The sequence below is a fragment of the Paramisgurnus dabryanus genome, chromosome 19 (genome assembly GCF_030506205.2).
Source record: "Paramisgurnus dabryanus chromosome 19, PD_genome_1.1, whole genome shotgun sequence".
Taxonomy (NCBI): Eukaryota; Metazoa; Chordata; class Actinopteri; order Cypriniformes; family Cobitidae; genus Paramisgurnus; species Paramisgurnus dabryanus.
In genome coordinates this window covers 10,709,164-10,732,314 of record NC_133355.1, presented here as the reverse complement: position 1 = coordinate 10,732,314, position 23,151 = coordinate 10,709,164, and the positions used below count along the sequence as shown (strand labels likewise).

The window sequence follows — 23,151 nt, the reverse complement described above, 5'->3', positions numbered from 1 at the left end:
TTTTGCTGACTTTTTTGAAAGCCTGCTGTGTGCAAGAAGTGTGCAACAGTTCTATGCAATGTCCTTTGCTTAACCCACTATTCTACAGTGCAACAGGTACTGCGAAAGATAAATATGTATTTAAAAATATTTAAGTATAATCTTCATCATACCTAACATTATTAACATGTTTGGAGACATTAATGACATAAAATGTTTGGTAATAATGACAGCAGAGAAATATTTTCTACATTATACAATAACAGCAATGATTAATAACTTATTTTTACAATAATATTTCAAGAAACCAGTCATTTTACGACTGCTATTCTAAATAATCTCAGTCATAGTTACTGTTAACTGTTATGTAAGTTAGTGTCCTAGAATTAAATATTAGTAAACTAAATATTAATTTAATATCTGTAAATACAGAACAGTATAACACATACATCTGCAACATTGCAATTCAAAAGACTTGACAAGAGGTTTTCCTGAGATTTTTCCTCTAATATTTGAGAACTGACTGAGTGTGGATGTAGTTTGTCTCACCTCCCTTAATCTCATCATATCTCCTTTCTGCTTCCTTTTCCCTGCTTTGCACAAAACATTTATGATGTCCATTTACAGAAGCCAATAATGATCGAGTCAAAATAAGATTATCATTTTTATTTAGAAACTTACTTCTCGTCATGTTTTCATAATTACTCATTTGCGTGGCGTCCCCTTTGGATGCAGTTGCGCGCGCGGATGAACGCAAAGACGCGCGTGGACATGGATACATGCGTGCACGCGTCAGTGCGACGCTTCGTCGCTTTACAAACGTAAATTGGGTAAATACATTGCATATAGATCTGAATACACTAGTTAACTGCTAAAATTTAAACTTGAGATTTACACCTGGGCACAAAAGATTTACACTGGGGCACATGCCTCAGTAAAGGGGTGTGGCGACACCGCTGTCTTTTAGTCTATCCTCCCTGCGCTGCCCGTTCATTCTCCTTCTTTCTTTTGTGTTCTGGTGGACGCGTTCAGTTCGTTTCCATGGTTTCTCGCGCTGGTTTCGCTGCAAACTGCGCGCAGCCAATGGGCGTATGAAACATTATCACGTAGCATTACACAGTGTTTATGGGAAATGTAGGAAGTACTGCCAGAGGGATAAATGACCGAGAACGCAGCTTTATGTATCATGCTTGCAATGCCTCATGCATCACCGGCCAAAGCGGCTAGTAAGTTTTTATTAATACCCGCCAAAATGAATTTTAACCCGCATTTGGCGGGTTGGCGGGTGTTAATTTAGAACCCTGGTTAGGAGCACCAAGAGTTTCATGTCTGTAACCAGTTCAACCTGAGGGTCAAATTTGGGTTAGCAACTCCACCTGAGGTTTAATCGTTTAACAGTGTCTCTTCATAAATAAACTTAAAGTTGATTATTTATCATCCAGTATTACAGGCTGAAGATAACTTAATGCAGACTTTGAAGTGACCTAGTCAAAGTCCTGAGTCCTGACCTCAATCCTATTGAGATGCTGCGGCAAAAAGGGGTTCATGTTCAAAAACCCTCCAATGTGGCTGAATCACAACAATTCTGCAAAGATGGGTGGAACAAATTTCCACCACAGTGCTGTAACAGACACATTGCAAGTTATCACAAACGCTTAATTGCAGATGTTGCTAATAACTGGCCCAACCGGTTATTAGGTTTAGGGGGCAAGCCTTTTTTCACACAGGGCCATGTGCATTTGGATTTTGTTTTCCCTTCATAAAAAAAAATTAATTTAAAAACTGCATGTTGTGTTTACTTATCTTTGATAAATTTTTACCTTCATTTCATAATCTGAAACATTAAAGTGTGAAAAACAAGCAAAAAAATCAGGAAGGTGGCCAACACATTTTCCACACCATTGTATATATCTTTACACCTTTCTTTCATTTTATTATGGGGCATGTTTAACACAAGAGCAGAACTACATGCCCTCATTTTAAATTTATAATGTCAAATACATTATGTTTTAACAACAAGTTCTTGCATTGTCTTCTACAGAGCTATGCCAGAAGAAAACTACCAGGTGTGGGTTAGTGTTGATGGTGTGCCATTTCCCCCACAATTCTGCTATTACTGGAATTGCTTGTTCTGTGTGAGTGAGAAAAACTTTGTTAAACTGTTAACTACAACATGCGCTTCAAAATATTTAAATATACCACAACACAATAACTACAAAAATCTGTGCTTTTACAGAGTAGATTGTACTACACTCCCACCATTCAAAGTCTTAGCCCACTGTCCGGTCTCCCAGGTAAGATTCTTAGTTATTGTTTGTTTGTTAATAACTCATTAATGCTTTACTGGACCAATGTAGTTTTTAAACCTTTTATAATGTCAATGAATAGGAACTGTTGTGACAATGCGAGGAGAAATTATGACTGATGTGTATGGAAGCAGTACAGACAGAAGATTAAATAGAGAGAATGTGAGATTCTTGAGGTCAGGATCTAATACACAATGAACTGAAATTATATGTTATTTAAATATTTGCTTCATCCTTACAGTCATGATAGTTTTATCCAATTATTTTTTTTATTTGTTTTTTTAAACAGGGCATACATGGGTGGAATGCCTTGTGAACTACTGAAACCTGATTCAAATGAAAAGTAAGCATATGTGAAGCAATGCAACATTGTAAATGCTAAAGGTCAATGTAAACTGCATAAAGTGCCTTTCTTTTTCCAGGTACGGCCTAAAATTGGAATATGAGGGTTCCAGATGGGGATACATGAGTTGCAAAATGACAGGAACCTATGTTGGTGAGGAATTAATTATTCAAACAGAATATTAAAAATAATAATAATCATCATTGTTAAAGAAACTGGTGTTATGTTGATGTTCAGGTCATCATAATCTCAGTTATATTCTGGATGGTGCATATGGGAGGTCAGAGGAGTTTGATGTTACTTTACACCAAATTTACACTGTTTTTGCATTTCATGTTGTTGAAAGTCATGACAAATATTGTTTTTTTCCAGGAGTCTCCCAGATCTTGAGCTTTTAAGGGTTTCAGCGTTGAACAAGCTTGCCATGTTCCAGACATACGCAGGTACAGTATAACATTATTCCTATTAATGAAAACAATGTAATTCCCTGCAAAACAAGATTATTTGAAAATCTTGGCTTGTTGTTTTTTAAATGTGTGCCTCTGTTTTAGAGGTGACAGGAGTTTTTCCATCTGAGGGCAGTGTGTTGGGCGACACATCATTGACCATTCAGGGACGCTACTTTGATGAGACTGATAGTAAAGCAGTGGTTTTAGTAGGAGGTAAACCTGATGCTTTGTCAGTGGTTAATGTATATACAGTGTTGAAAAATCATAAGACACTGAAAATCTGGGATTCAAAATCATACCAAAGCTTTTAAACACAGCCTGCCAGCTTTTTTTTAGCTGAGCGCTTTGATTGCTGTGATATATATGCTTTGTTTATCAGTCATTAAACGATGCACCGGTTGGTTGTTGTGATATTTGTCCCGCCCCTCCTCCACTGTGATTGGATGGCCGAGTGAAAAGTGAAATCGATGAGCTGAACTTTCACCCAAAGTTGAATATTTTTCAACCCTTGGCGCTCAGCGCGGAAAAAACTCACCAGTTGCTGGCTTTTTTGAAAAGGGCTGCCCTTCCTTTGTAAACAATTGAAAACATATGCCAGCCGCCAGCGTAAACACTTTGTGTGCAAGCTACCTAAAGATAAAAATTTAAATAAAGACACTTTACAATGTGTATGATTTTGCACTCATTGCACCACAAAAGGTCAGATTTCCTTGATTTAAATTATGTCTTAAATTAGGCTGAGACTGAATGTTTTAACAAATTTTAAATGATAAAAACTACAAATATAGACCAATGTATTTATTAAAAACGATCACAAATATTTGATGTAGGCCTAACTAAATCATAGTTTGTTTCCCTTTAGGTGAAGCATGCCAGATTCAAACTATATCAGATAAGAAGATAGTCTGTGTGACCCCTGGTTATGAAAAGACCAACATGACCGTGTTTCCAGGTAAAAACCTGAGATCTGATCTCTGAATGATGCCATCACATTCTTTCTTAAAATTTCCTTTATCATTTTAAGGGATACATATCATCTGACTTTTCCATGTTTAAGTGCTATAATTGGGTCCCCAGTGCTCCTATCAACCTAGAATATTTGAAAAAACAAAAACCGAGTAACTTTGTTTTGGTAAACCATTCTCTGCAAGCATGTGAAAAAAATATGGTCATTGAAATTCGGTTTACCTTTTGATGTCAGAAGGAGATCTTATAATAATATCGCCCTTAATCTGCAACTATCCAACCATGGCGCTGCCATTTAGTGCAGAGAGAGAAAATAATTGAAAGCACAATTGAGTTTCAATTTCAACAAACCACCGTTGTGGCAATTCGTGTTTGCATTTCATCAGCTCATTTGCATTTTAAAGGACACACCCTAAAACGCCACATTTTTGCTCACACAAACAAATTGGCAATTTTAACATGCTATAATATATTATCTACTGTTTGTGGTATTTTGGGCTAAAATTTCACATTTGTACTATGGGGACACCAAAGATTTAATTAACATCATAAAAATGTCTTGTGAAATGTCCCCTTTAAAGTCACCATGAAAAAAAAGAAAAAAAAAACTGTAATTTGTTTTGTATTGTGGTATATCTGTGAGCTTCATTATTAAAAAAAAAATCAAAATCTTTAATCAAAAATGCAAATCTCATCCTCTCCTTAAAATGATCTTTCTTTACTTCTGGTCATATGGTATGGCAGGTGGGCGGGGTCTGGGAGAAGATCACTGTGATTAGCAATTAGTAGCACCACCCAACTTCAAACGATCCAATCAGATCTCGATGGACAAATTTCAATCCATCCCTGCCTTATTTCATTTCAGAAGCAGGTTTCACTTGGATATACGTCACCATAGGGAAAATTAGGCAATCGATACTTAAGTTTCATGGTGACTTCAATGTGGCACTTTACGAGTGAAAACATCCAAAAAATAAAACATAATCCCATAGCGACAGCAAGAAGCTTCTGGACTTTCACCCCAAAATGGCGGAGACACAGGGCTGCTGCTGGGTGCTGGTGTTGCAATGGAACGTTCTATTGAGTTTCACATCTTAGGTTCTGCGCTCTTTGGCTGCATCCTCAATTTCAAGAACACATCCGGGCACTTCCATGCATTCTCTGTATTGTGTTCTTGAGTATTGAAACCAGACTTTAATGTTTGATTATGACATAGAGCGGATGCAAGATCGAAGGAAGAACGCATATTGAGAATCCGCCATTCTGTTGCTGTTTACAATCAGTCAGGGACTATTTTATCCAGCGGAAGAAAAACTTTTAGTAATTTTACTTTATGAAAGTGGCAATGATACATTTTCTTGCTCAAATATTTGTATTGTGTGGTGTTTTGTATCGTTGAATAAGTCATTGTAGATGGGGTTGTAGATATGATATGTGTTTCAAAATCACATATTTAATATTCTTCATAATGAAAATGAATGGTCTGCTTGAGAAATACTATTTAATGATGTTTAAACTGTTGTGTTTGCAGGCAGCAGAGGATTAAAAATGGAGATGTGGAATGACAGTAATCCCGTCTATCTAGAAGATGTTTTGAACTATAATGCCAGCATGTCAGGTTATTCTGTACAGTGGGTGGATTCCCTGTCATATGTGTGGCCTGTTAAAACAAATAACTTTGTGGCTCGATTGAGTGGTTTTTTTGTTCCAATGGAAACTGATAACTACTATTTCCAAATCAGAGGACAAGATCAATGCATGCTTTATTTCAGCAAGACAGGTCTTCCACAGGATAAAGTATGTTAATGATAACAGAATCAATAAATTATTTTATAATTTAATTTGACATAATCAACCCGGAAAGTTATGCCAATTATAAGCCATTGTTTATTTAATTTAATGTTGATATCATTTTATACTTTTTCAGGTCAGGATTGTATCTGGCACTATATACAGCGTATGGAGGTCAGAGGTCATGCGGTTAGAAAAAGGAAAACTGTAAGTTGTTTTTAAGAATTCAGATCAGATCTGGTGAAATTCAAGCAAATGCAAAATTAAAAAGCATACAGTATGTGTTCTCAGTGTAACCTGTCATTGTTTTCTACAATATAAAATGTTATATGACAATCTCATCCTTAACTATACAATAATGCTTTGCTGCTTTTAATGTTCTGCAGGTACTACATTGAGGTTCTAGTGCAGAAACATTATTATGATTATTATTATTATCAAGCTTCAGTTGATGTGTCATTTTTCAAAGACATCAGTCCTTTCACGGACCAGCAGACTTCAGAAGCCATCCATGAGAAACAGCAGATAAATGCTTTCTATGACATTTTTCCAGAGAAACAGGTGAGCTTACAGACAGTTTGTACTCAAAAAGTCAAGCAATCATGACTTAAATTTAGCATTTTGGATCCATAACTTAACTATCTTAGTTAATTTAACTTATTAACTTATATAAACCATAAACTTGAAAATTCAAGTGCAATTAACTGAAGATTATCAGTTCAAAATGCTGTGAGGAATACCCATAAGCCCTTGCGCCTGAAAATTTTGAATGATTTATCTTTGGTCCAAGAATAACAACAGATAGGACATATAAACCAGTTGATAATAACATTTCTTAGAGTTTTACACTTTTTGCAACATTATTGATGTTTTTTTGTAAATTATAGTTTTTTGTGAATTCACCGTTCAGGTGATCAGTGTTTCCTTTAGTATGCATGCACCACATTTAACTCATTGTATTTCTCTCCACTAAAATGAAGATACACGTGAACAGTGCAGTTTGTTGTGTGCTTCTGTGGAGAATTAAGTTCATTCATTGATTGACATCGAGTCAGTCCTGAATATCTTTCATTACACATTGTTATATAGGGCCCTATCTTGCACCCAGCGCAATTGACATTGTCAGTGACGCATGTATCATTCGTATTTTGCACCGGCGCACAACGGGTTTTTCCCTCCACAGAAGCACGTCGGCAAACAAGGGAATGAACTTGCGCTCCCTGGGCGGTTCAGCGCAAAAAAAGAGGCGTATTCCGGCGCAAACCATCCCTGATGCTATTTTGCAGTTTCAAAAAACAATTTGCCACTGACCAGAAAAATAAAGTTTAAAGTCAGTGGCGCGTTGCGCGTTGTTCATTATGCTATTTTAAGGGCGCATGCTTGACTATAATGTATAGCGTGCACAACGCGCATACACTTTGCATCTAATCTACACAGATGCAACAGTTATTTTTGCAAATCATAAATTGTTACACTTAAAAATATTAATACATGAGATAAGGGGAATCATAGTGGTGAGCATTGTGGTGATAGTTTTTATTTATTGTGTGGCTGCATTAAAAAATTCTCATGCAAATAACGATTAAAATATTTTCATAAGTTTGTTGTGTGGCTGTATTACGTTTATTTTATGTAAATAATAATTAAAATGTTTTCATAAGAAACCTTAATGTATATGAACTTGATTTGTAAGTGTACTTTGGGGTTGGACCTTGCTTGCGTTTCTTGGGTCCGATTTCAAAGCCCCCAAACCCTTTCAGCGGTGAGGGTGGACGCAGCGATGTCCTCTGCTGGTGTCAGGTCCTGAGGCAGATCCACCTCCCGTTACACGGCGTGCCCGATTTATGCTGGCGGAACGATGGGGATGCCAGCTGATGAGACTGTGGCTATTTCCTCTCACGCCTGTTTAACCTACGCTGATTTGGGCGGGTTTCTCCTATCCCCATACAAAACAACTTCTCTGTCTTTGACTGCTCTTACAAGAACGTGGGTCTCCTCGGCTGTAAACCGCTCCTGGCGTGCGCCTGGTAAATCCGTCATAATAATAGCAACCCGCCATGGAACTTGCGCCCTTGCGTTTAAAGGGAATGTTGGATAGCGTTCTGATTGGTTTATTTGACGTTACGCCCAAACCGTTAGTATGTTACTATGAATAATGAACCTACTTCAGACCAACCCCTTATTGATTTGGGCCCGGCGCAAGAGTTATTTCTCACGCCGGGAAAATAGCAACAGCGCCCAAGAACCGCCCACAAACTCACTTGCGCGTTGCGCTTCGCACTTGCGTTTCAGATCGTTAAAATAGGGCCCATAAAGTTAAATGACAATTTAAGTTCAGTCTTTATGAAATTAATTGTTTAAGTGCACAGTACAAACTCCAAGTGTGGTGAACTTAACAAATTAAGTTCAGTCTATGTGGCCACCAATTAAAACTTAAAAATATAAGTTTTTGGGAGACCCATTACTTAATTTAATTGAGGGACCGAGTTTACTCAAATCAATTGATTTCAGTCAACTTATTAGGTTTTTCAGTGCAGGACTGCTGCATACTGGATGTTTTTCCCTTTTCACACCATTCTTTGTAAACCCTAGAATTGGTTGTGCGTGAAAATCCCAGTAACTGAGCAGATTGTGAAATACTCAGACTGGCCCGTCTGACACCAACAACCATGCCACACTCAAAATTGCTTAAATCACATTTTTTCCCCATTCTGACATTCAGTTTAGAGTTCAGGAAATTGTCTTGACTAGGACCCCACCTCTTAATGCATTGAAGCAACAGCCATGTGATTGGTTGATTAGATAATTGCATTAATGAGAAATTGAACAGGTGTTACCAATAATCCTTTAGGTGAGTGTAGTTTTATAACAACATCAGGAATATTCTTCTTTTCATAATGTTTTTTTTAAGTTTTCTTCATGTGTTTTACAAATAAAATCAATCTTTCAATAATAATATTAAAATGTATTAAAATTGATACAGTTATATTTTATTGCAGTCGATACCAATTCACCTATTAAATTGATTACATGTTTTGTTCGTTTTTTTTCTGTCCGAAAATTTCAGAATCCTCTGTGTGAGTAAGAGCAAGTTCTGTTAATTGTCAGGTTTTTTTTTGTGCACATACTTACAGTTAACTATAATATTTCACATGTCTGTTGCATTTGTTAAAGTATTTAACATTTTTTGACATAGTACTAACACTTGTATGTAATGTTAACCCATAAATTGGTTATGATGTATTGGTTTATGTCAAGTTGTCATAACAAAGACAATTCAATCAATGCCATATTTGCATTAAAATGACATAATTAAACAAATGACACTTATTGACAGTTGTCATATATGTGCATAAACTCTTGTCATGTCATGATTATGAAGGTGTCATGTCAGTCTTATGAGCATCCCTTCAAGTAAAATGTTACCAAAAGTGTTTAGAAATTCATAATCAGCACTATACCTCTAAAAATGTGAATCTCAGATAAACTACTGTACCCATATGTGTTTAAATATTATTTCATGTTTTAGGTGATTCATCTCGAGGGTTGGGCTTGGGCACCAGTAAGTGCCATCCAAGAGGTGCAAACCTTGAGAATTAGCAGTGACTGCTTTTCTCTGAGCATCTGTGAAAACACGTATTACATCCTGGCATACGGAGATCAGAAAACAGGTGCCTTACTGCAGTGGTTCTCAAACTGGGGGCCGCGAGATTGTGCCTGGGGGCTCCAGTTTTATGACATTTTATAAAATACATTTATCATGAATTCTGTGTAATTAAACCTAAACAAATTAAGGATACTAACCAACAGCAATTTTTTGTATAATTTAATATGTTTTGTTTAATTACATTGTTGCGTTTTACAATAGCCTGGTTAGCCAGACCTACATCAAGATGTAAGGTCTGGCAACTCTTCACACAAACGGCTCAATGCAAGGGGCGGGATATAAGGTTGTCCCTCAAAATGCCTCTGCACGCAATAGGATAGCGCTATGACCAATCAGAGCAACGAAGAACGAAGTTTTCAAGTAGGAACCGTCGCAGCTCTGTCGTCATCATGTTAAGCCCGCCCCACAGACGCTACACACGATGTGATTGGCCTGACCAAATTTTGGTTTTTGGAGCTGTTAAGTGTATTGTGAGTGCCTAGACTAAACCCTGGCAGCAAATATATTTTGCGGCCGCTAGGGTGCGTCTAGATTTCTAGGCTAGTTTTACAACACATTTGTCATACATGTTCTTTGGCGGGGGCCGCAAAGAAATGCACCATACACAAGGGGGGGGGGGGGGGTGCGCACGTTGAAAAATTTTGAGAACCACTGCCTTACTGTACTTTACTCACTACCGATATTGTAAAAATCAAGTTAGTTATTGTGATTATGTTTTGTGTTTATCTTTTTTCTCCAAATATTTTAATTCACCATCCTCTACATTTGGACTGCTCAGTCTTTTCCCTGATCAATTTTGTAGTGTTGTTTACTGATATAGTTTTGCATATTGCAGGGCTGATTCCAGTCAGTGCATCAGCGTTGGAGTTACAGAACATTCTGAATGATTTGTGGACGATTAAACCAGACAATGTTACAGTCACAAAGCAGGAACTGAGCACAGAGTCACTTTACAATGTGACATTCAACTCAAACAGAGGTGAACTAAACAAACAGCACAATAAAAAAAGTCTGTGTTATCTAACGTTATTAAAATTCCTTAATGGCAGGGTATCTGATTTGATCCAGAAACGTTTTTAGTTATGCTGGTTAAAAGTCTCCTCACATCCTGATAGCAATCAATATGTTAAAGGTGCTCTAAGCGAATTGAAGCGTTTTAGACCATAAAACATTTTTTGTTACATACCGGAAACATCTCCTCACTATCTGCTTGCTGCCTGTCCGCTGATCAAACTGTAAAAAAAGGCGATCTCTGTAGACAGCCCAGGCTTCACAAACGGCAATATCAACAAATGGCCAAACCTAGCAGCACAAAACAAAACAAAGTATTCCAGCCAATAAACGACAAGAAGGATTTGGGGGTGGGGGTTGGGCGCGTTCATGAAAGCACGGAAGGGAGGGGGAGGAGTTAGCTACGCTCTGTCTGTTTGAAAACAGTTCAAACATCAACAGGAAGTGACATCGCACATTATTCGCTTAGAGCGCCTTTAAAGTGTTTAAATGTATTTAAATATATGACATCTGCGAAAGGCAAAGGACCAAAAAATGTTCAACAAATTATTGAACTCAAACCGAATGCAATAATTGGATGCATGCAATTTTTGCTCTTCTTCTGTGAACGTGTTTTGCATGCCACTGTGCACCATACAGTACGTCATCAGTGCGTTCATCGTCCGCTCTGCAAACACTTGTTGTTAGACTGCACTCAATTGGTTTCTAAAATCTGTAATTGTTTCGATTTCAGGTGACTTTGAGGATCTTCAGTATTGGACCATGGAGACAGATGTAAACATCACAGTTACTGAAGAAGTAAAAGGGAAGGCCAGTCTGGAGAGTTTCACACTGATGTGGGATGGAGTTCCTTCTTCTCCTTTGCCGTATGATGCATCTGAGACTGAGGTTTTGTTTGTTTATCAGATAAAACGTTAGACAAAACATTCTTGTAGGTGTCTTTAATACCTTTTGTTTTATGATTAAAGGTGCTGGATGCAATAAATGGGATGCTCTTTGCTAAATGTCCATCTCAGATTCCAACCACTGAAAATGTCAATGTGATATTTTTCAGAGATTATGAGGATAACAGAGTAAGTACAGCTTGCATTCAAACCAATGTAATTTACTGAATTTGTAATATGCAAAAAGTTCTGTCACAATAAAATTACTTCACTTAATCAAAAGGATAAACTGTAGGTTTTTTGTCAATCTAGTTTTTAGACTCAGAGGTCACACATTTTGAAGCGTTCTGTGGCCGCTCGTCTGCAAAGAACCCAGGGACTATATTTTACTACTATGACACATCCTACATCCCAGTGCCACTACAGACATACAATATTGTAAGCATCAACAAACATCTCATGATCTCCTCTTGTCTTAACCCAGAATGGAAAATAGATAAAAGATAAAAACCGTTTCATTCAATGAAATGTGCAATTTTTTTTATTTTTTGCAGCTCTGCTTGGCCTACAAAGGCCATCTGATGAATAAACTTGAAGTGTACTTCAGTCACTACAACAATGCAGGTTATAACCAAGCGGAAACTACACAAATCTCTGTGCAGTTTGACTCAACGGAAGAGTATGTTTAATCCTCTAAACAAAGTAATCTTACATTATTTGAGTGGTGAATTTGTTATCTGCTATCCACCTTTTCCTTTCTTCTTTGTGGGTTGCACCATTACAGCAAGTGACCTTCCGTACGATCCATTGCACTTCCATTTAGTGATTGTTTTAAGGTACCGTAGGCATGGGTTAACTTGGGATTTGCTATGTGGGGGTGGGCTCTGTGGTGGGGCAGGGGGGTCTGTTTGGGATTGGGTTCGAGGGTAACAGGTTTAATACTTATGATAGCAAAGCGACTGGTGTGTTTCATGGCGCATATTATGAATGACAAATGTAGATACATGTATTTCAAATCAACACTCAGTTAATACTGTACTATAGACTTTCATCACCCTAATTTTATGAACACCTTTCACTACTTTTAAGGTATATTTTTGGAAAAACATCTTTACTCCTGTGTGCATATCACTGGACACATACAGTTATATACAGTTCTGAAGGAAAAATCATAGCATTACATTCTGAGTTATATATTTAGCCTTATAAGATTGCGAGCCATTTTTACAGTTATCACCATATAAGGAAGATTAACCATGGTTTTATTAGTGTAGTAAGTAACCATGTTTTTAGCAGATTAATTGTTCTTGGAAGAAGTAAAAATTAAAGAAGAAAAACTAGTGTGTGTGCAAATGCTGTCTATTTAAAATGTTCTTCTATAAATATATAAACATACAAATATATCAAATTAAATAATAGACCCTCTACTTTCAAACAAACAATAAACAAACAAACAAAACGGGGAAAAAAACGTTTCATCCTATATTTACCCTTTCCACTTAATTTAACCACTGAACAGAGGTGTAAAAAGTACTCAAAAATGTTACTAAAGTGAAGTACTGAGTGTAAATTTTACTCAATTAAAAGTAAAAGTATCTGTCCAGAATTATACTTGAGTAAAAGTAAAAAAGTACCACATTAAAATTGTACTTAAGTATTAAAACAGTAAAAGTAACAGGAAGAATGAAAACGAGAGATTCATGTTTAGGCTTTTAATCTCTAAAAACATAAGAATTAGATACAGGGTTTTATCCTTTACAGCTGTTTGTATAAAATTGTATTTCATTATCAAACTATAAGACTACTACCTAATTTCCAACATGATCTCACAAAGTTCCGTGGTATGGTCACAGAATTTTTTGCTCATTTATGTGTCATTGTCACGGATCTCCGCATTTTTCTGTGTCTGTACCACAGACTTTCTTTTCCGTGTCAGTTTCACATATTGATTACTCAATTATTTTTCCTATTTTTAAACCATTTTCACGTGGGTTTGGGGTTAGATATGGGGTTTGGGTTAGGATGTCACTTTAACTATTGGTTTATACAATTTTTTCCAGACTTTTGTCGTCTGACAAACAATTGTCGCTTGACGTTAGGGTTAGGAGCTGGGTTTGGATGTCATTTTATGTTACAGAAAGTCGTTCTAACCCCAAACCCACGCGAAAATGGTAAGAAAATAGGAAAAACAATTGAGTAACCAATACGTGAAACTGACACGGAAAAAAAAAGTCTGTGGTACAGACACAGAAAAATGCGGAGATCCGTGACAATGACAATGAATTTCAGTATGCAACATGCTACTCAAAATTGTAAAACCTCAAATGTAACTTAAATTTCAAGCTCTATCAAGCCTCTCACAGGGAGCCGGTGCAGGAAGAGGTGTATTAGACCTTATTCACACCGTCAGTACAAATCTGATTTTGGTGCATATCCGATAGGAATCCAATCACATTTAGAACGTGTGAACGGCTAAAAACCACATGAAATCTGTTTTTTTCTAATCAGTTTCAGGCTACATCCAGAGGTGGTTTGAAATCCTTTTCAAATCGCATTTCCGGAAATCCATTTCAGTCTGACCGCCCTAATCGAATTTGTGTATAGGTTACGTCATGCTGTCGCGTCACATAAAGCACGTCAGACGTCGAGGCAGATTGTTGTGCCAGCGTGACGTCATTGCCATAGAAACAGTGCAGATAATCTGGAAAACAGCTACAGGATGCACAGATCGGATCTGAACAGTTGTGCTACACAATGTGGACAGTGAGTCTGTCAAATTAGATATGCACCAAAGTCAGATTTGGACTCACAGTGTGAACAAGGTATTAGTCTTGATAGAGAGGCTGCAAACATCAGGGAATGTGTCACACTTCATGTGTTGTCGGTTTCAAAGAAGCGAAAAAACTTCAACATTAGATGAACTGTTGGCCAATTTCTTAGTGTGGTCCAAAGGCTCCAGAATAAATTACATTTAAATTAAACTGGCCATCAGCGCAATTCAATTGGTTTGATAGGGCAAGGGAAAAATAGATCTCTAAAATAGAAGTAAATAGAGTAAAAAGGACTTTTTTTCTTAAAAAATGTAATTAAGTAAAAGTAAAAGTATTGATTTTTAATTGTACTCAAGTAAAGTAAAAATCCCCAAAAATAATACTTAAGTACAGTAATCAAGTAAAATTTCTCAAGTACTTTACACCTTTGCCACTGAAATATGTATATTTCTCTTCAAAAATCCAAAATTTTGAGCAAAAAGCTTTTAAAATTGTGCTTTTGTAAAGGAATTTATTAGGGGTGTCCCGATCAGTTTTTTTGCCTCCGAGTCATTTGATTTTGAGTATCTGCCGATACCGAGTCCTGATCCGATACTTCTATAATACATTAAAAAAAAAGAATAAAGAAGAGTGAAAAAAACAGAACCAGAATGTTACTTATGTCATGCCGCACGCGTTGCTGTTTCTGTGTGGAGTCAAAAGAGTCTAACTCTGTACCAGCGCATAACTACAGATGTGTTAAAAAATAATGAGAATATATATAGTATATATGTACAGGGGTTAAATTGGGATTTGTTTTGTGGGGAGGCTCTGTCGGGAGGGAGGGTTCGAGGGGTAACATGATTAATCCCGATGACAGCAAAGCCAATTGTGTGTTTCAATGACATTTTGGACCTCTGATATGATTTTAAGTTTCAGTTTTAAAGCTGTGCCACATGTTGACCCACACTTTAAAACCTGAACTTTAAATTATGCAAATATATGAGTCTAACACGCATTTGTTGAACATGCCATTATTCACAATTGATCAAACTTTGAAGGAAGTTTTAAGAATCAACCTCCTTGATTAATTCTAGGCATAAGATAGGCTACCCAAAAAGACTTAATTAACAAGAAAAACAACATACTGATTCAGCAATATATCTTATAAATTAGCCATAGATTCCCTAAGCTTGGCAGTTAGTAAAACAATCACTATAGTTAGGTCGTAATTAAGTTGTATAATCAAAATACATTATTTTATTAAACTATACAATAAGTTGTATCCAGTTATCTAGTTAAAATATTGTAATGAGATGAGTGACATGGCTAAACATAGGCTACTTTAATACTTTGTTTCTAGACTTCTATTAAGTTTTTTCGACGTGGGCACCATTCTTACCTCTCTTTCTATCCCTCATCTCTACAGTAATGTCAAATGATCCTGCGTGAATGCGCATTCTTGAGGTTCTGAGTGAGACGGGGAGCTCCGTCTGAGCACATGGTGACAAAAACTATCAACACGTCGTTTAAATGAGCGGTAAAAACCCGGTTTTGTTGTGGGTTCCCCGCACGCACGAGTGTGAAGCCTATGAATGAAAACACGTCATTCTCTTCTCGTCAGTTCACACGCACCAGCGCAGCGCGTACACTGGCGTGGAGCAGAGCAAGACCTTAACGCCGTATTTTAAACCGAGTCCTAATCGGGAGGTAATGTCCAATTCCGATCGAGTCTGAAATGGGATCGGGACATCCCTAGAATTTATGTTAGAGATCAGACTCAGAATAATTATCAAACATAAATGCAGTTAAAAAATTCATTAAATCATTTTTGCTTTCGTTTTTTTATAAATAGGGATTGGCTAGTGGATAAAAGCGGTATTACTGTTTTTGTAGAAATTCGTCAAAAAGGCATATTTATCAGGTAAATATGAATTCATAATTGACGAGATAACTTGTCAATGGCGGCGAAAAAGTTAAAGGGCCCTATCTTGCACCCAGCACAATTGACTTTGTCAGTGACACATGTATCATTCGTATTTTGCACCGGCGCACAGCGGGTTTTTCCCTCCACAAATGCACGTCGGCAAACTAGGGAATGAACTTGCGCTCCCTGGACGGTTCAGCGCAAAAAAGGAGGCGTGTTCCGGCGCAAACCATCCCTGATACTATTTTGCAGTTTCAAAAAACAATTGCGCCACTGACCAGAAAAAACTAGTCTAAAGTCAGTGGCGCGTTGCACGTTGTTCATTATGCTATTTTAAGGGCGCATGCTTGACCATAATGTATAGCGTGCACAACGCGCACTTTGCTTATCTAATCTACACAGATGCAACATTTATTTTAGCAAATCATAAATTGTTACAATAAAAAATATTAACACATGAGATAAGGGGAATCATAGTGGTGAGCATTGTGGTGATAGTTTTTATTTATTGTGTGGCGGCGTTAAAAAATTATCATGCAAATAACGATTAAAATATTTCCATAAGTTTGTTGTGTGGCTGTATTACGTTTATTTTATGTAAATAATAATTAAAATGTTTTCATAAGAAACCTTAATGTATGTGAACTTGATTTGTAAGTGTACTTTGGGGTTGGACTGCTTGCGTTTCTTGGGTCTGATCTCAAAGCCCCCAAACCACCTTCAACCCTTTCAGCGGTGAGGGTGGACGCAGCGATGTCCTCTGCTGGCGTCAGGTCCTGTGTAGAGGCAGATCCACCTCCCGTTACACGGCGTGCCTGATTTATGCTGGCAAGCTTGGGATTCCCCCATCTCCTGACATCATTGTAGTGCTTGGCGCAACGTCCTGGGGATGCGAGCTGATGAGACAATTGTGGCCTATCCCCATACAAAACAACTTCTCTGTCTTTGACTGCTCTTACAAGAACGTCGGTCTTCTCGGCTGTGAACCGCCCCTGGTGTGCGCCTTGGAAATCCGTCATAATAATAGCAACCCGCCATGGAACTTGTGCCCTTGCGTTTAAAGGGAATGTTGGATAGCGTTCTGATTGGTTTATTTGAGGTTACGCCCAAACCACACCTATGAATAATGAACCTACTTCAGACAAACCCCTTATTGATTTGCGCCTGGCGCAAGAGTTATTTCTCCCGCCGGGAAAATAGCAACAGCGCCCAAGATCTGCCCACAAAGTCACTTGCGTTTTGCGCTTCACACTTGCGTTTCAGATCGTTAAAATAGGGCCCCAAGTGTTTGGCAGTACCCCTGCTCCTTATAGGCAGAATACACAGTTTGCGTAGGGCACCAACTCCCCGGGGGGCACCCTCTCAGCTGCTCAGAAAAAATAAACGATTCATTCTGTATAAATCATAGACTGTAAAAAAAGATGGATGTAGTGTCCGTGACGTCACCCATTGGTTTCTGAAGATCGATTTTGAAGCTTAAAGTAGGCTTTGCCTGCCGTCACCATCTTGGTCGCGTGTCTTCGCGCATCACTCGCGGAAATCCGAAAATGGGTAGAGGCGGGACTTGGGTGAAGCTGAGGTGTCTGGTTGCTGAAACACGCCCGCCTAGTTCGATTCTAGTGACAGCAGTGGCTGTTCACCCCTCACTCAAGTGGCCACGCCCTTAATTATGCAGAAGTTTAAAGCTTAAAGGCGCTCTAAGCGAATAATGTGCGACGTCACTTCCTGTTGATGTTTGAACTGTTTTCAAACAGACAGAGCGTAGCTAACTCCTCCCCCTCCCCCTCCCTTCCGTGCTTTCATGAACGCGCCAAACCCCCACCCCCAAATCCTTCTTGTCGTTTATTGGCTGGAATACTTTGTTTTGTTTTGTGCTGGCTAGGTTTGGCCATTTGTTGATATTGCCGTTTGTGAAGCCTGGGCTGTCTACAGAGATCGCGTTTTTTTACAGTTTGATCAGCGGACAGGCAGCAAGCAGATAGTGAGGAGATGTTTCCGGTATGTAACAAAAAATGTTTTATGGTCTAAAACGCTTCAATTCGCTTAGAGCACCTTTAATATAATTTAAACGGATGAGTTACAAAAAATTGACCCCCCTCATATTTGTCATTAACTCTTTCCCCGCCATTGACGAGATATCTCGTCAATTAAGAGAAAACGCTTCCCCGCCAATGACGAGATTTTCCGTCCTTCCGCAACTTTTTAAAACCGGAAGTATTGCCCTATGGCAAGCTGCTGCATGTCCGTGTCTGTTTTAAAGATCACTCTGAATGGGATCTCTATGAAAAGTCAGTCACAAAAATTGAATTATTTTTGCTTTTTGCTCAAAATATGGTGTTTTTGCAAAAACCTACCCATATTCAAAAGATGATTGCAAAAGAACCACTAAAGGTAGGATTAAACGGTTTTTTTTTGTTTGAAAGCAGAGGGTCTGTTCTTTCATTTGGTATATTGTATGTTTATTTATTTAAAGAAAAACATTTTCTGGAAGGCATTAAACTTTGGTGAAAATCATGAAAAACGCTGGCGCTGGCTGGCAACTTTTTTTTTAAAACGCTGGCGTTGAAAGAGTTAAGGGCAAACTTGGTTATACAGATCAAAAACTATTTTTGTACCAGGCTGTGAACATATTATTTTCTAATGTTAAGTTGGCTATTTTAACATATATGGGATATGGGGATATGGGGCATGGGAATTGACTCCCTATTGGAGCCTGCCTCTAGTGGCCAGTCGATGAATTGCAGTTTAAGTCACTTCCGTATTGGCTTCATCAGAGAGATCGGAAGGTTGCCCCTTGGTATAAATATGAATCGCAACAACATGTATCCAGCTATATGACATTATATAAAACATTATGGAAAGGTACATGCTTTTACTAAGCTTGTTAAGTTTAAATGGGTCAAAAATAATACAAATAAATTAGTGCTTTTTTGTGAACATTTGTACTCTGCAAAGAAATATAGCTTTTCCTTTTTGTGATGACCCCCCCAAACCACACACAATCACCCCCGACACTCTCACCCCCCTAGGTCAGAAGTCTCCTGATTTTATAACCCAAATGTTGACAGGTATGCCCAACATTTGGGTTTTTTTACGTTTTGTGGGAAAGGTGGATAAAAATACACTAAAACCACAATCAAAGTCTTCTTTTGTTGTGAGCTTAATATAACATTGCTTTGCTCAATTTTAGGTGGAAATACACGTGTGTGGATCTCCTAGATTCCATTCAGCAAACCTATATAGGCACCAACTACAATCTGTATAGGCTGAGTTTGTACGGAGCGAGTGATAACTCAGTTTACTACATAGACACTGTTCACATTGGACGAGCATCAACTGCTTTAGATCCTAATGGTACTTAGAAATGGTTTTGGTTTTATTTTGATGGTGGTGTAAAAAACAAATAAACAGCTTTCATACACACATTGAATAAGGTTTGTTTAAATTTCTTTAACATTGATTTTCCATGTGTTTGTACTCAGTTATAATGCGAAGTAGACGCCGACCTGCTTTTGGCAGCTCAGGACCTATCTTTTCTGTCATTTATGTCAACAAACAAACAAACGGTCTTCAAATCAGCTATGAGATCACAGCATGGCCAAACAACTGTGGCTTTGGCATCCCATTGTTTGAAGTTGGCTTTCTGCAGGTGAGATAATAAAATAATTAAGCCAAACATTTTGTTGACTCATATGATTTTCTTCTGTTAATCATAAAAAATGGTAGTTACATTCGATTACTAAATGGTATTTCTATTAAAATTGTATTTATAAAACGCATAAATATCACAAATGTGTCTATATTGTATATTGCAATGGTTTGCAATAACTCAATGTTTTTATTACTTTAAAGTTATTTAAACAAAAAGTAAATTGGGATTTTTTTATAGGCTTTTAGATTATCGCAAGTTCTCCATGTGTCAGCGTGGGTTTACTCCAGGTACTCCGGTTTCCTCCCACAGGCCAAAAACATGCAAGTTAGGCAAATTGGAGATACCAAATTGTCCCTCCCCCAACCTGTGTATGGATCAACTTCTCTGAATAAAACTTGTGTATGGATTAACTGGTTCTCGCCATAATTATAGCCATAGATGCTGGAATGGTGTAAAGTAATAAAAGAAGGAGAAGAAGATTATCGCAAAAAAGCCCTGTAAACAACAAAAACTTATAATATGTGACCCTTAAGATAATCTTCACAAATAAACACTTTTAAAAAAACTAAATTTCAAGAAACCAATTGTGACTGCTAATAAAAAAAAAAAAAATTATTTCCCAGCCAATTCCAAAAAAAGTTGGTTAATGTTTTTGACATTAAACTGTAGGCCTAACCCCTTTAATAGCAAGTCTCAGTGGTGAAGGTTTATGTACAGTAGTGTCTTAAAGCAGAGCTATAGACCATTTCAAAATATGTCAACACTACTGGTCCAGAAACACTTACTGTTTCAGTTTATGACTGTTTTTTTATTATTTCACATATATCATTATCTTTAAGATGTTTGTTTAACTTTTTGATTCAGTTCTATATGTTCTGTTGGTTGTATTTTATCCCAACGTTTATCTAGTGTTTACATCTTTTGAAATGGTCTACTAAATATTAACTTCATATCTAAAAGCAACAATGCAATTCTATAGATTTGAAAGGGTTTTCCTAAGATGTTTCCCAGACCTGACTGGCTGAGGGTGAAGTTTCTTATCTCCCTAAATTTCCCCTTTTTGCTTTCCTTTCCTTGGATGTATACAAAGTCAATTGGAAAAACACAGAGATGTGCAGACTAATCTAAAGCAATAAGCCTCAAGAAGCAGTGGGTTACCAGTGCATTTTATAACAGCTAAAGGGCGTTGTTAGGCACGACGCGAAGATGACTTGAATATTAGTGGAGAAGCTCATTGCTGAGGTCCATAATAAAATTACCTCAGGTACCACACTGACTATGCCAAAAGGTTATATATTATAAAAATACACCTAGATTCACTGTTTAGATTTACGCTCTGTGTAAATGCATTATAATGTGAATGGCCCTTAAGTGATGTGTTTTTTGTCATAGAATAAAACATGGAAAATCCTGAGCCTGTGTTAACCCAAGATTTCATTTAAAAAAGCCCTTTGCCTTCAAGACAAGATGAATGAAATTGCTAAAATTGTAACTTGTTTCCAGGTTTTGCCTATGAAAAATTAGGGTGGAGCTCTTTGTTAGACAACATCGCATGCTTAACCCTAATTGATTCCCGGGCGCTGGGCATGTGTTTACTTCTAACTGGGATGGGTTAAATGCAGCGGTCACATTTCGATAATGCATTGCATTATTTTTCCTCTTACACATTGCACAGCATTTACCCAAATAACAAAATATATGCATATACTTTAAACAGATGAACTATGTTCATGTTTATATGCCCAAACTGTCAAAGTAAATTGTTTTTAAATTATAACAAAGTAAATGGTCCTTGAACACTCAAAAAATGAACTTTCAGTTTTGCCAATTTTACTTTCAGAAATCTATTTAACAATGTAAACTTAATTTAATCTAGTTCATTTAACAAAAAAGTGTGTCTTGTGAGCTTTACTTAAAAATTATTTGTTCAGCCAACATATCATGGTTGCATTAAAATACCAGATTAATAAAACCAATACAGACTTGCATCTCATTGGCTAGGGATTTTGCAGTGTATTATGGGTTATTGCTGTTCTGGCACCCTCTTGCAGAAGTGTAGCACCATTAGATAGGTACATGAGTAATATTGCAGTGGCCAAGTAAGAAATGAACTTGTTCTGATATATTTTGGAACAAATCAAACAAACAAACATTAAAACAATTTGTCATCATTAATTTCATTTTTCTTTAGTTTCACTTAAACTAAATTATTGCTCGTTGAGCTAATTAAAAAAATTGTGTGGAACCTGTTGACAATATTTTTAATTAAACCCAACATTTCATTTTTCTGAGTGAAGAAGCAATGTTTTGTACTTATGTACTAATTTACACATTTTTTTACCAGACTCTTAATGTATTCTACCAACAAATCAATATTTCTAAATGGCCTCAGGGCTGTGGATTTTAAGCAAAAGTATTTGATAAGTGTATAATACATGCTGAGAGACATTCATTTAATATCATTATCAAATTTTTGATGGAGGTGGTGTTAAGTGACTTTTGCACCTGAGCTACTCATTCATTGTTGCAGATTGGTATGGTTTACATTTAAATATGTTTTATATTGTAATCTTTTATTTTTTTATTTTTGTCCTGTAGAAAATGCCCAACAGCACAGAAGATCTAATGATTCAACGCCAGGAGAATGCCACAGTCACCATTAACCGCCTTTACAAAGCCAGCCCCCCTCTTACTGGAACCTTTGATGTTTTAATTTTCGGTCAACGTGTTGAGGGTAAACATGCTGTCTATGGGTTTAATGGAATTTTGCACAAACAGATTTTTGCTTTACGTTTTGTTTTTTGAGATTAAATACGGGTGAACTGGATTACTTTTTTACATAATTTACAACCTACAGTGGGTTATCTTGTTTATCATATTTTATGTTTGGTGTCTGTACCTACACTACCTCAGGCCTGCCAATAGACATCAGTGCTGCGGATCTGAAGTACGCCCTACAGAGGATTCCAGAGCTCGGTCAGCTGGATGTGGAGAGATCTGGAGATTGCAGAGGTTACAGATGGGACATCCGGTGGCTTTCCATCGCTGGCAATCAGCCACTGTTAGAGGCAAGACACAATATACTCTGTCAATTTTAATAAAAAAATGAAATCTCTTTTCTATCTCAATTGTTCTGCAATAAGATTAAATAAAGAATAAACTCAGGAGTTTGTTTTAGGCTTTGCTTAAATAATACAGCAAGTGACCCTGCCTGAAAAACCAGCTAATGTTTTTGTTAATGAAAAACCAGCTAATGTTTTCACTGTAAAAAATCTGCAGCTTTTTTTGTCAAAATCAGCGTATATATTTATGCTACTTTAACTTAAAAAATAAGTTTAACAGCTTCTACTAGTTTTTAAAAGGTCAAAACTTAAAATATTAATTGACTTAGTTGTTTAACTTTATGCTGTATTTATTTACAGTGCT

At 37.1% G+C, this 23,151-nt stretch overlaps 1 protein-coding gene across 1 annotated transcript in view; it reads left to right on the top strand.

The window, feature by feature from the left end:
• The window catches only part of LOC135778249 (fibrocystin-L-like), an 88,652-nt gene that overhangs the window by 5,310 nt on the left and 60,191 nt on the right, over window positions 1-23,151 (top strand). Inside the window, exons 6-27 of the mRNA XM_065288719.1 lie at window positions 2,021-2,114; window positions 2,216-2,273; window positions 2,368-2,461; window positions 2,575-2,628; window positions 2,708-2,781; window positions 2,866-2,908; window positions 3,001-3,071; window positions 3,180-3,290; window positions 3,940-4,029; window positions 5,575-5,840; window positions 5,971-6,041; window positions 6,221-6,395; window positions 9,364-9,505; window positions 10,337-10,480; window positions 11,246-11,400; window positions 11,481-11,585; window positions 11,709-11,834; window positions 11,951-12,075; window positions 19,264-19,427; window positions 19,556-19,722; window positions 22,324-22,459; window positions 22,639-22,793. Coding sequence (XP_065144791.1) covers window positions 2,021-2,114; window positions 2,216-2,273; window positions 2,368-2,461; window positions 2,575-2,628; window positions 2,708-2,781; window positions 2,866-2,908; window positions 3,001-3,071; window positions 3,180-3,290; window positions 3,940-4,029; window positions 5,575-5,840; window positions 5,971-6,041; window positions 6,221-6,395; window positions 9,364-9,505; window positions 10,337-10,480; window positions 11,246-11,400; window positions 11,481-11,585; window positions 11,709-11,834; window positions 11,951-12,075; window positions 19,264-19,427; window positions 19,556-19,722; window positions 22,324-22,459; window positions 22,639-22,793 — 2,620 coding nt within the window. The remainder of the gene's footprint in view (window positions 1-2,020; window positions 2,115-2,215; window positions 2,274-2,367; window positions 2,462-2,574; window positions 2,629-2,707; window positions 2,782-2,865; window positions 2,909-3,000; window positions 3,072-3,179; window positions 3,291-3,939; window positions 4,030-5,574; window positions 5,841-5,970; window positions 6,042-6,220; window positions 6,396-9,363; window positions 9,506-10,336; window positions 10,481-11,245; window positions 11,401-11,480; window positions 11,586-11,708; window positions 11,835-11,950; window positions 12,076-19,263; window positions 19,428-19,555; window positions 19,723-22,323; window positions 22,460-22,638; window positions 22,794-23,151) is intronic.